General features: G+C 51.7%; 1 protein-coding gene across 1 annotated transcript; it reads left to right on the plus strand.

Moving 5' to 3' along the window:
* The first annotated feature begins 6,053 nt into the window (after positions 1–6,053).
* RANGRF (RAN guanine nucleotide release factor) lies at positions 6,054–12,604 on the plus strand. Its single transcript, XM_069767435.1, has 5 exons — positions 6,054–6,234; positions 10,847–10,963; positions 11,131–11,287; positions 11,431–11,525; positions 12,243–12,604. The coding sequence occupies exons 1-5, from the start codon at positions 6,155–6,157 to the stop codon at positions 12,364–12,366; spliced, it is 573 nt and encodes a 190-aa protein (XP_069623536.1). The 5' UTR covers positions 6,054–6,154; the 3' UTR covers positions 12,367–12,604.
* Positions 12,605–12,814: the final 210 nt, after the last annotated feature.

Below are 12,814 nucleotides of genomic sequence, written 5' to 3' on the forward strand. Positions count from 1 at the left end.
AGTGTGAACGCTCTCTTATGGTATATGGGGGGATGCAGTGTGAATGCTCCATTATGGTATATGGGGGAGATGCAGTGTGAACGCTCCATTATGGTATATGGGGGGATGCAGTGTGAACGCTCTCTTATGGTATATGGGGGGGATGCAGTGTGAACGCTCCATTATGGTATATGGGGGGGATGCAGTGTGAACGCTCCATTATGGTATATGGGGAGGATGCAGTGTGAACGCTCTCTTTTGGTATATGGGGGGATGCAGTGTGAACGCTCCCTTATGGTATATGGGGGAGATGCAGTGTGAACGCTCCCTTATGGTATATGGGGGAGATGTAGTGTGAACGCTCCATTGTGGTATATGGGGGGATGCAATGTGAACGCTCCATTATGGTATATGGGGGGATGCAGTGTGAACTCTCCATTATGGTATATGGGGGGATGCAGTGTGAACGCTCCCTTATGGTATATGGGGGAGATGCAGTGTGAACGCTCCATTGTGGTATATGGGGGGATGCAATGTGAACGCTCCATTATGGTATATGGGGGGGATGCAGTGTGAACGCTCCATTATGGTATATGGGGGGATGCAGTGTGAACGCTCTCTTATGGTATATGGGGGGATGCAGTGTGAACGCTCCATTATGGTATATGGGGGGGATGTAGTGTGAACGCTCCATTATGGTATATGGGGGGATGCAGTGTGAACGCTCCATTATGGTATATGGGGGGGATGCAGTGTGAACGCTCCATTATGGTATATGGGGGGGATGCAGTGTGAACGCTCCATTATGGTATATGGGGGAGATGCAGTGAGAACGCTCTCTTATGGTATATGGGGGGGATGCAATGTGAACGCTCCATTATGGTATATGGGGGAGATGCAGTGAGAACGCTCTCTGATGGTATGGGGGGATGCAGTGTGAACGCTCCATTATGGTATATGGGGGGGATGCAGTGTGAACGCTCCATTATGGTATATGGGGGGATGCAGTGTGAACGCTCCATTATGGTATATGGGGGAGATGCAGTGTGAACGCTCCATTATGGTATATGGGGGGGATGCAGTGTGAACGCTCCATTATGGTATATGGGGGGATGCAGTGTGAACGCTCCATTATGGTATATGGGGGGATGCAGTGTGAACGCTCCATTATGATATATGGGGGAGATGCAGTGTGAACGCTCCATTATGGTATATGGGGGGATGCAGTGTGAACGCTCCATTATGGTATATGGGGAGATGCAGTGTGAACGCTCCATTATGGTATATGGGGGAGATGCAGTGTGAACGCTCCATTATGGTATATGGGGGGATGCAGTGTGAACGCTCCATTATGGTATATGGGGGGATGCAGTGTGAACGCTCCATTATGGTATATGGGGGAGATGCAGTGAGAACGCTCCATTATGGTATATGGGGGGATGCAGTGTGAACGCTCCATTATGGTAATGGGGGGATGCAATGTGAACGCTCCATTATGGTATATGGGGGGATGCAGTGTGAACGCTCTCTTATGGTATATGGGGGGGATGCAGTGTGAACGCTCCATTATGGTATATGGGGGGATGCAGTGTGAACGCTCCATTATGGTATATGGGGGAGATGCAGTGTGAACGCTCTCTTATGGTATATGGGGGGATGCAGTGTGAACGCTCCATTATGGTATATGGGGGAGATGCAGTGTGAACGCTCCATTATGGTATATGGGGGGATGCAGTGTGAACGCTCCCTTATGGTATATGGGGGGATGCAGTGTGAACGCTCCATTATGGTATATGGGGGAGATGCAGTGTGAACGCTCTCTTATGGTATGGGGGGATGCAGTGTGAACGATCCCTTATGGTATATGGGGGGATGCAGTGTGAACGCTCCATTATGGTATATGGGGGGATGCAGTGTGAACGCTCCATTATAGTATATGGGGGGGATGCAGTGTGAACGCTCCATTATGGTATGGGGGGGATGCAGTGTGAACGCTCCATTATGGTATATGGGGGGGATTCAGTGTGAACGCTCCATTATGGTATATGGGGGGATGCAGTGTGAACGCTCCATTATGGTATATGGGGGAGATGCAGTGTGAACGCTCTCTTATGGTATATGGGGGGGATTCAGTGTGAACGCTCCATTATGGTATATGGGGGGATGCAGTGTGAACGCTCCATTATGGTATATGGGGGGATGCAGTGTGAATGCTCCATTATGGTATATGGGGGAGATGCAGTGTGAACGCTCCATTATGGTATATGGGGGAGATGCAGTGAGAACGCTCTCTTATGGTATATGGGGGGATGCAGTGTGAACGCTCCCTTATGGTATATGGGGGGGATGCAGTGTGAACGCTCCATTATGGTATATGGGGGGGATGCAGTGTGAACGCTCTCTTATGGTATGGGGGGATGCAGTGTGAACGCTCCATTATGGTATATGGGGGGATGCAGTGTGAACGCTCCCTTATGGTATATGGGGGAGATGCAGTGTGAACGCTCCCTTATGGTATATGGGGGGATGCAGTGTGAACGCTCCATTATGGTATATGGGGGGATGCAGTGTGAACGCTCCATTATGGTATATGGGGGGATGCAGTGTGAACGCTCCATTATGGTATATGGGGGGGATGCAGTGTGAACGCTCCCTTATGGTATATGGGGAGATGCAGTGTGAACGCTCCCTTATGGTATATGGGGGGATGCAGTGTGAACGTTCCCTTATGGTATATGGGGGGATGCAGTGTGAACGCTCCCTTATGGTATATGGGGGGATGCAGTGTGAACGTTCCATTATGGTATATGGGGGGATGCAGTGTGAACGCTCCATTATGGTATATGGGGGAGATGCAGTGTGAATGCTCCCTTATGGTATATGGGGGGATGCAGTGTGAACGCTCCATTATGGTATATGGGGGGATGCAGTGTGAACGCTCCATTATGGTATATGGGGGAGATGCAGTGAGAACGCTCCATTATGGTATATGGGGGGATGCAGTGTGAACGCTCCCTTATGGTATATGGGGGAGATGCAGTGTGAACGCTCTCTTATGGTATGGGGGGATGCAGTGTGAACGCTCCATTATGGTATATGGGGGGATGCAGTGTGAACGCTCCATTATGGTATATGGGGGGATGCAGTGTGAACGCTCCATTATGGTATATGGGGGAGATGCAGTGAGAACGCTCCATTATGGTATATGGGGGGATGCAGTGTGAACGCTCTCTTATGGTATATGGGGGGGATGCAGTGTGAACGCTCCATTATGGTATATGGGGGAGATGCAGTGAGAACGCTCCATTATGGTATATGGGGGGATGCAGTGTGAACGCTCCATTATGGTATATGGGGGGATGCAGTGTGAACGCTCTCTTATGGTATATGGGGGAGATGCAGTGAGAACGCTCCATTATGGTATATGGGGGGATGCAGTGTGAACGCTCCCTTATGGTATATGGGGGGATGCAGTGTGAACGCTCCATTATGGTATATGGGGGGATGCAGTGTGAACGCTCCCTTATGGTATATGGGGAGGATGCAGTGTGAACGCTCCATTATGGTATATGGGGGGATGCAGTGTGAACGCTCCATTATGGTATATGGGGGGATGCAGTGTGAACGCTCCATTATGGTATATGGGGGGATGCAGTGTGAACGCTCCCTTATGGTATATGGGGGGATGCAGTGTGAATGCTCCATTATGGTATATGGGGGGATGCAGTGTGAACGCTCCATTATGGTATATGGGGGGGATGCAGTGTGAACGATCCCTTATGGTATATGGGGGGATGCAGTGTGAACGCTCCATTATGGTATATGGGGGGATGCAGTGTGAACGCTCCCTTATGGTATATGGGGGGATGCAGTGTGAACGCTCCATTATGGTATATGGGGGGGATGCAGTGTGAACGATCCCTTATGGTATATGGGGGGATGCAGTGTGAACGCTCCATTATGGTATATGGGGGGATGCAGTGTGAACGCTCCATTATGGTATATGGGGGGATGCAGTGTGAACGCTCCATTATGGTATATGGGGGGATGCAGTGTGAACGATCCCTTATGGTATATGGGGGGATGCAGTGTGAACGCTCCATTATGGTATATGGGGGGATGCAGTGTGAACGCTCTCTTATGGTATATGGGGGAGATGCAGTGAGAACGCTCCATTATGGTATATGGAGGGATGCAGTGTGAACGCTCCCTTATGGTATATGGGGGGATGCAGTGTGAACGCTCCATTATGGTATATGGGGGGATGCAGTGTGAACGCTCTCTTATGGTATATGGGGTGATGCAGTGAGAACGCTCCATTATGGTATATGGGGGGATGCAGTGTGAACGCTCCCTTATGGTATATGGGGGGATGCAGTGTGAACGCTCCATTATGGTATATGGGGGGATGCAGTGTGAACGCTCCCTTATGGTATATGGGGAGGATGCAGTGTGAACGCTCCATTATGGTATATGGGGGGATGCAGTGTGAACGCTCCATTATGGTATATGGGGGGATGCAGTGTGAACGCTCCATTATGGTATATGGGGGGATGCAGTGTGAACGCTCCCTTATGGTATATGGGGGGATGCAGTGTGAATGCTCCATTATGGTATATGGGGGGATGCAGTGTGAACGCTCCATTATGGTATATGGGGGGGATGCAGTGTGAACGATCCCTTATGGTATATGGGGGGATGCAGTGTGAACGCTCCATTATGGTATATGGGGGGATGCAGTGTGAACGCTCCCTTATGGTATATGGGGGGATGCAGTGTGAACGCTCCATTATGGTATATGGGGGGGATGCAGTGTGAACGATCCCTTATGGTATATGGGGGGATGCAGTGTGAACGCTCCATTATGGTATATGGGGGGATGCAGTGTGAACGCTCCATTATGGTATATGGGGGGATGCAGTGTGAACGCTCCATTATGGTATATGGGGGGATGCAGTGTGAACGATCCCTTATGGTATATGGGGGGATGCAGTGTGAACGCTCCATTATGGTATATGGGGGGATGCAGTGTGAACGCTCTCTTATGGTATATGGGGGAGATGCAGTGAGAACGCTCCATTATGGTATATGGAGGGATGCAGTGTGAACGCTCCCTTATGGTATATGGGGGGATGCAGTGTGAACGCTCCATTATGGTATATGGGGGGATGCAGTGTGAACGCTCCATTATGGTATATGGGGGGATGCAGTGTGAACGCTCCATTATGGTATATGGGGGGATGCAGTGTGAACGCTCCATTATGGTATATGGGGGGATGCAGTGTGAACGCTCCATTATGGTATATGGGGGGATGCAGTGTGAACGCTCCATTATGGTATATTGGGGGGATGCAGTGTGAACGCTCTCTTATGGTATATGGGGGGATGCAGTGAGAACGCTCCATTATGGTATATGGGGGGATGCAGTGTGAACGCTCCATTATGGTATATGGGGGAGATGCAGTGAGAACGCTCCATTATGGTATATGGGGGGATGCAGTATGAACGTTCCCTTATGGTATATGGGGGGATGCAGTGTGAACGCTCCATTATGGTATATGGGGGGATGCAGTGTGAACGCTCCATTATGGTATATGGGGGGATGCAGTGTGAACGCTCCATTATGGTATATGGGGGGATGCAGTGTGAACGCTCCATTATGGTATATGGGGGGGATGCAGTGTGAACGCTCTCTTATGGTATATGGGGGGATGCAGTGTGAACGCTCCATTATGGTATATGGGGGGGATGCAGTGTGAACGCTCTCTTATGGTATATGGGGGGGATGCAGTGTGAACGCTCTCTTATGGTATATGGGGGGATGCAGTGTGAACACCATATAACCAAGAAAAAACCAAACGCGCATGTGCAGCGCCCTCATACACTCAAGCTTGGGTTTCATAAAACGGAAATGCGCATGCGTCCAAGCTTGCCGTAAATTGTCCAATACGTCGTGACTAAAAAAATTACCGTAATATTTCTAAATCTGATCACAAGCAATGTAAAAATAGAACCCCCAAAACAGCAAATGGTGGTGTAAATACAATCATTACGGTAAGACGGTCTCACACCGGAAGCAGATATTTCTTTCGGTGCATCACGGTAAATGTAGTTTGGAGGTGAATTTTCCGGGAGAGGTGTTTGCTGGCGGTAGTCACCGGCCAGAAGTGTGAGAATGGAAGGAAGCGCAGACCAGCAGCCGCTGTTTGGAGGAGCAATGTCTGCAGTGCTGCCCCCCAGTGCACAGGATGTCAGGTACAACAGCTGCAAGGGTGTGTAGGGTTAGGGGCTGCTCAGGGGCCGTGTGTGACGTCTCTGTATACGGGGGGCCGTGTGTGACGTCTCTGTATACGGGGGGCCGTGTGTGACGTCTCTGTATACGGGGGGCTGTGTGTGACGTATGATCTGTATACGGGGGGCTGTGTGTGACGTCTCTGTATACGGGGGGCCGTGTGTGACGTCTCTGTATACGGGGGGCCGTGTGTGACGTCTCTGTATACGGGGGGCTGTGTGTGACGTATGCTCTGTATACGGGGGGCTGTGTGTGACGTCTCTGTATACGGGGGGCTGTGTGTGACGTCTCTGTATACGGGGGGCTGTATGTGACGTATGATCTGTATACGGGGGGCTGTGTGTGACGTCTCTGTATACGGGGGGCCGTGTGTGACGTCTCTGTATACGGGGGGCCGTGTGTGACGTCTCTGTATACGGGGGGCTGTGTGTGACGTATGATCTGTATACGGGGGGCTGTGTGTGACGTCTCTGTATACGGGGGGCCGTGTGTGACGTCTCTGTATACGGGGGGCCGTGTGTGACGTCTCTGTATACGGGGGGCTGTGTGTGACGTATGCTCTGTATACGGGGGGCTGTGTGTGACGTCTCTGTATACGGGGGGCTGTGTGTGACGTCTCTGTATACGGGGGGCCGTGTGTGACGTCTCTGTATACGGGGGGCTGTGTGTGACGTATGATCTGTATACGGGGGGCTGTGTGTGACGTCTCTGTATACGGGGGGCCGTGTGTGACGTCTCTGTATACGGGGGGCCGTGTGTGACGTCTCTGTATACGGGGGGCTGTGTGTGACGTCTCTGTATACGGGGGGCCGTGTGTGACGTCTCTGTATACGGGGGGCCGTGTGTGACGTCTCTGTATACGGGGGGCTGTGTGTGACGTCTCTGTATACGGGGGGCCGTGTGTGACGTCTCTGTATACGGGGGGCTGTGTGTGACGTATGATCTGTATACGGGGGGCCGTGTGTGACGTCTCTGTATACGGGGGGCTGTGTGTGACGTCTCTGTATACGGGGGGCCGTGTGTGACGTCTCTGTATACGGGGGGCTGTGTGTGACGTATGATCTGTATACGGGGGGCTGTGTGTGACGTCTCTGTATACGGGGGGCTGTGTGTGACGTATGATCTGTATACGGGGGGCTGTGTGTGACGTCTCTGTATACGGGGGGCTGTGTGTGACGTATGATCTGTATACGGGGGGCCGTGTGTGACGTCTCTGTATACGGGGGGCTGTGTGTGACGTATGATCTGTATACGGGGGGCCGTGTGTGACGTATGATCTGTATACGGGGGGCCGTGTGTGACGTCTCTGTATACGGGGGGCCGTGTGTGACGTATGATCTGTATACGGGGGGCCGTGTGTGACGTATGCTCTGTATATGGGGGGCCGTGTGTGACGTATGCTCTGTATACGGGGGCAGTATGTGACGTATGCTCTGTATACGGGGGCAGTATATATAATGTATGATCTGTATACGGGGGGCCGTGTGTGACGTATGATCTGTATACGGGGGGCAGTATATATAATGTATGATCTGTATACGGGGGGCCGTGTGTGACGTCTCTGTATACGGGGGGCTGTGTGTGACGTATGCTCTGTATACGGGGGGCCGTGTGTGACGTCTCTGTATACGGGGGGCTGTGTGTGACGTATGCTCTGTATACGGGGGGCCGTGTGTGACGTCTCTGTATACGGGGGGCCGTGTGTGACGTATGCTCTGTATACGGGGGGCCGTGTGTGACGTATGCTCTGTATACGGGGGGCCGTGTGTGACGTATGCTCTGTATACGGGGGGCCGTGTATAAGGTATGATCTGTATACGGGGGGCCGTGTGTGACGTATGCTCTGTATACGGGGGGCCGTGTGTGACGTATGCTCTGTATACGGGGGGCCGTGTATAAGGTATGATCTGTATACGGGGGGCCGTGTGTGACGTATGCTCTGTATACGGGGGGCCGTGTGTGACGTATGCTCTGTATACGGGGGGCCGTGTATAATGTATGATCTGTATACGGGGGCAGTATGTGACGTATGATCTGTATACTGGGGGCCGTATATAAGGTATGATCTGTATACGGGGGGCCGTGTGTGACGTATGATCTGTATACGGGGGGCAGTATGTGATGTATGCTCTGTATACGGGGGGCCGTATATAAGGTATGATCTGTATACGGGGGGCCGTATATAAGGTATGATCTGTATACAGGGGGCCGTGTGTGACGTATGCTCTGTATATGGGGGGCCGTGTGTGACGTATGCTCTGTATATGGGGGGCCGTATATATAATGTATGCTCTGTATATGGGGGGGCTGTGTGTGACGTATGCTCTGTATACGGGGGGCCGTATATAAGGTATGCTCTGTATACGGGGGGCCGTATATAAGGTATGATCTGTATACAGGGGGCCGTATATAAGGTATGATCTGTATACAGGGGGCCGTGTGTGACGTATGATCTGTATACGGGGGCCGTATATATAATGTATGATCTGTATACGGGGGGCTGTATATAAGGTATGATCTGTATATGGGGGGCCGTGTGCGATGTATGATCTGTATACGGGGGGCGTATGTGACGAATGATCTGTATACGGGGGGCCGTATGTGACGTATGATCTGTATACGGGGGGCCGTATATATAAGGTATGATCTGTATACGGGGGGCCGTATATATATATATGGTATGATCTGTATATGGGGGGCCGTGTGCGATGTATGATCTGTATACGGGGGGCCGTATAATGTATGATCTGTATACGGGGGGCCGTGTGTGACGTATGATCTGTATACTGGGGGCCGTATATAAGGTATGATCTGTATACTGGGGGCCGTATATAAGGTATGATCTGTATACTGGGGGCCGTATATAAGGTATGATCTGTATACGGGGGGCCGTATATATAATGTATGATCTGTATGCGGGGGGCTGTATATAAGGTATGATCTGTATACGGGGGGCCGTATATATAAGGTATGATCTGTATACGGGGGGCCGTATATATAAGGTATGATCTGTATATGGGGGGCCGTGTGTGACGTATGATCTGTATATGGGGGGCTGTGTGTAATGTATGATCTGTATACGGGGGGCAGTATATATATGGTATGGTCTGTATATGGGGGGGCAGTATGTGACGTATGCTCTGTATACGGGGGGCCGTATATAAGGTATGATCTGTATACGGGGGGCCGTGTGTGATGTATGATCTGTATACTGGGGGCCGTATATAAGGTATGATCTGTATACTGGGGGCCGTATATAAGGTATGATCTGTATACGGGGGGCCGTATATAAGGTATGATCTGTATACTGGGGGCCGTATATAAGGTATGATCTGTATACAGGGGGCCGTGTGTGACGTATGATCTGTATACGGGGGGCCGTGTGTGACGTATGATCTGTATACGGGGGGCCGTATATATAATGTATGATCTGTATACGGGGGGCTGTATATAAGGTATGATCTGTATACGGGGGGCCGTATATAAGGTATGATCTGTATACGGGGGGCCGTGTGTGACGTATGATCTGTATACGGGGGGCCGTGTGTGACGTATGATCTGTATACGGGGGGCCGTATATATAATGTATGATCTGTATACGGGGGGCTGTATATAAGGTATGATCTGTATACGGGGGGCCGTATGTGACGAATGATCTGTATACGGGGGGCCGTATGTGACGTATGATCTGTATACGGGGGGCCGTATATATAAGGTATGATCTGTATACGGGGGGCCGTATATATAAGGTATGATCTGTATATGGGGGGCCGTATATATAAGGTATGATCTGTATACGGGGGGCCGTATATATAAGGTATGATCTGTATATGGGGGGCCGTGTGCGATGTATGATCTGTATACGGGGGGCCGTATGTGACGTATGATCTGTATACGGGGGGCCGTATGTGACGTATGATCTGTATACGGGGGGCCGTATATATAAGGTATGATCTGTATACGGGGGGCCGTATATATAAGGTATGATCTGTATATGGGGGGCCGTATATATAAGGTATGATCTGTATACGGGGGGCCGTATATATAAGGTATGATCTGTATACGGGGGGCCGTATATATAAGGTATGATCTGTATACGGGGGGCCGTATATATAAGGTATGATCTGTATACGGGGGGCCGTATATATAACGTATGATCTGTATACGGGGGGCCGTGTATATAATGTATGATCTGTATACGGGGGGCCGTGTGTGACGTATGATCTGTATACGGGGGGCCGTGTGTGACGTATGATCTGTATACGGGGGGCCGTGTGTGACGTATGATCTGTATACGGGGGGCCGTGTATATAACGTATGATCTGTATACGGGGGGCCGTGTATATAACGTATGATCTGTATACGGGGGGCCGTGTATATAACGTATGATCTGTATACGGGGGGCCGTGTATATAACGTATGATCTGTATACGGGGGGCCGTGTATATAACGTATGATCTGTTTACGGGGGGCCGTGTATATAACGTATGATCTGTATACGGGGGGCCGTATATATAATGTATGATCTGTATACGGGGGGCCGTGTGTGAGGTTTATCGTTATTGTCTCATGCAGTGACCTCCGGGAGATCCCTGACAACCAGGAGGTCTTTGTCCACCCTCACACTGACCAGAGCATCATTGTGGAGCTCCTGGAGTATCAGGAGGGGATGTCGGACCCCGACGCTGCTCGGTAAGAGGGACAGAAGGCCGTAGTTCTCCCGCTGGCCTCTAGATGTCGCTGCAGAGCTCCGGACACCTCGCTTTTCTGCTTTGCTGTAAATCTTGTAGGATTTCTCTTGTTGCCCCCCACCAGGTACCTGTCTCCCCCTCCTCATTAACCCCTTCTGTCCTCTGTAGATACCATTTTGAGGATGTTGCTGCCAGCAATGGTGCGGGGGGCAGAGCGGAGGTGCTGAGTGTGGAGCCCCTGCCCCTGGCACAGCTGTCCCTCACCCGCTGCTCCGGGGCCTGGGCGCTGACCGGCCGCCAGCTCGTCTCCAAGTTCACTGAGCGGGTGAGTAATGCTGGTCTGTGCCAGAGGGGCACTGCAACTCCCAGCATTGCTGACATAATGGGGATTGTAGTTGTGCCACCTGCAGATACTGGAGAATGGTCTGGGTGTAATTGTCCTTTATATTAATATTTATTCCTCCTCAGGCTCAGAATACAGTGACTATGCATATGGCGCTCCTCCGTATCCAGCAGCACGCCACCGACCTCCTGGTGACCTTCAACGACCCTGTAGTTATCCAGTAAGTGACACATGGGAGGTGCTATGAGTCTCCTCCCCCTGTAGGGTGATACAGATAGGAGGGGCTGTGAGTCACCGCCCCCTGCAGGGTGATACAGATGGGCGGGGCTGTGAGTCTCCGCCCCCTGCAGGGTGATACAGATAGGAGGGGCTGTGAGTCTCCGCCCCCTGCAGGGTGATACAGATGGGCGGGGCTGTGAGTCTCCGCCCCCTGCAGGGTGATACAGATGGGAGGAGCTGTGAGTCACCGCCCCCTGCAGGGTGATACAGATGGGAGGGGCTGTGAGTCTCCGCCCCCTGCAGGGTGATGCAGATGGGAGGGGCTGTGAGTCTCCACCCCCTGCAGGGTGATACAGATGGGAGGGGCTGTGAGTCTCCGCCCCCTGCAGGGTGATACAGATGGGCGGGGCTGTGAGTCTCCGCCCCCTGCAGGGTGATACAGATGGGAGGAGCTGTGAGTCTCCGCCCCCTGCAGGGTGATACAGACAGGAGGAGCTAGGAGTCTCCTCCCCCTGCAGGGTGATACAGATGGGAGGAGCTGTGAGTCTCCGCCCCCTGCAGGGTGATACAGATGGGAGGAGCTGTGAGTCTCCGCCCCCTGCAGGGTGATACAGACAGGAGGAGCTAGGAGTCTCCTCCCCCTGCAGGGTGATACAGATGGGAGGAGCTGTGAGTCTCCGCCCCCTGCAGGGTGTGACTGTGCTCTCTCCCTCTGCAGTGCGGCCAGTAGCAGCAGTGTTCCTGTCCCCGGGACGTCTGGCTCTCCCGCTCTGTGGACCGTTGATGATTTCCGCCGCCTCCTGTGCAGTTTCCGGCTCCAGGACCCGGCCCTCTTCGGATAAAGTGCTGACGCTGATTGTGAGATGGTGGTGACGGACGGTGGGGTCTCCGGCCGCTCTGGACTCTTGTCCCTTCCTGTGTTCGCCCTCGTGGCTCCCAGCGCTTGTGCTGTGTAATCTTAGACCGAGGTGTAAGAGGGGCCGGATGCAGCTGCGACTGATCGGGGGGCAGAGGTCTCGGGGTTCTATTAACCCTTTCAATACTGTACATAAAATATTGTATAATAAAACATTTTCCAGATCTCGGCTTCCATATAATGTGTATAAAAATGTTCTCTGCGACCTTAACAAGAAAGAAACCTCCATTTATACTACATATATTATCTCATATAGTGTCTTTATTTACTAAGTATCCACCATAAAGTGTCCTGTATAGCGCTAAAGGTGAGTCTGCCCACATCCAGTGTGCAAAACACAAGGGCAGGACGACACGCAAATAACAGGTATGGCG

The sequence above is a fragment of the Ranitomeya imitator genome, chromosome 4, assembly GCF_032444005.1.
Source record: "Ranitomeya imitator isolate aRanImi1 chromosome 4, aRanImi1.pri, whole genome shotgun sequence".
Lineage (NCBI taxonomy): Eukaryota > Metazoa > Chordata > Amphibia > Anura > Dendrobatidae > Ranitomeya > Ranitomeya imitator.

Bases quoted from the DNA above. Each gene is read 5' to 3' on its own strand.
- RANGRF (XM_069767435.1), top strand. From the start codon at position 6,155: ATGGAAGGAAGCGCAGACCAGCAGCCGCTGTTTGGAGGAGCAATGTCT. The intron at 10,964-11,130 runs GTAAGAGGGACA...TGTCCTCTGTAG, and splicing joins TCGGACCCCGACGCTGCTCG to ATACCATTTTGAGGATGTTG. The intron at 11,288-11,430 runs GTGAGTAATGCT...ATTCCTCCTCAG, and splicing joins TCTCCAAGTTCACTGAGCGG to GCTCAGAATACAGTGACTAT.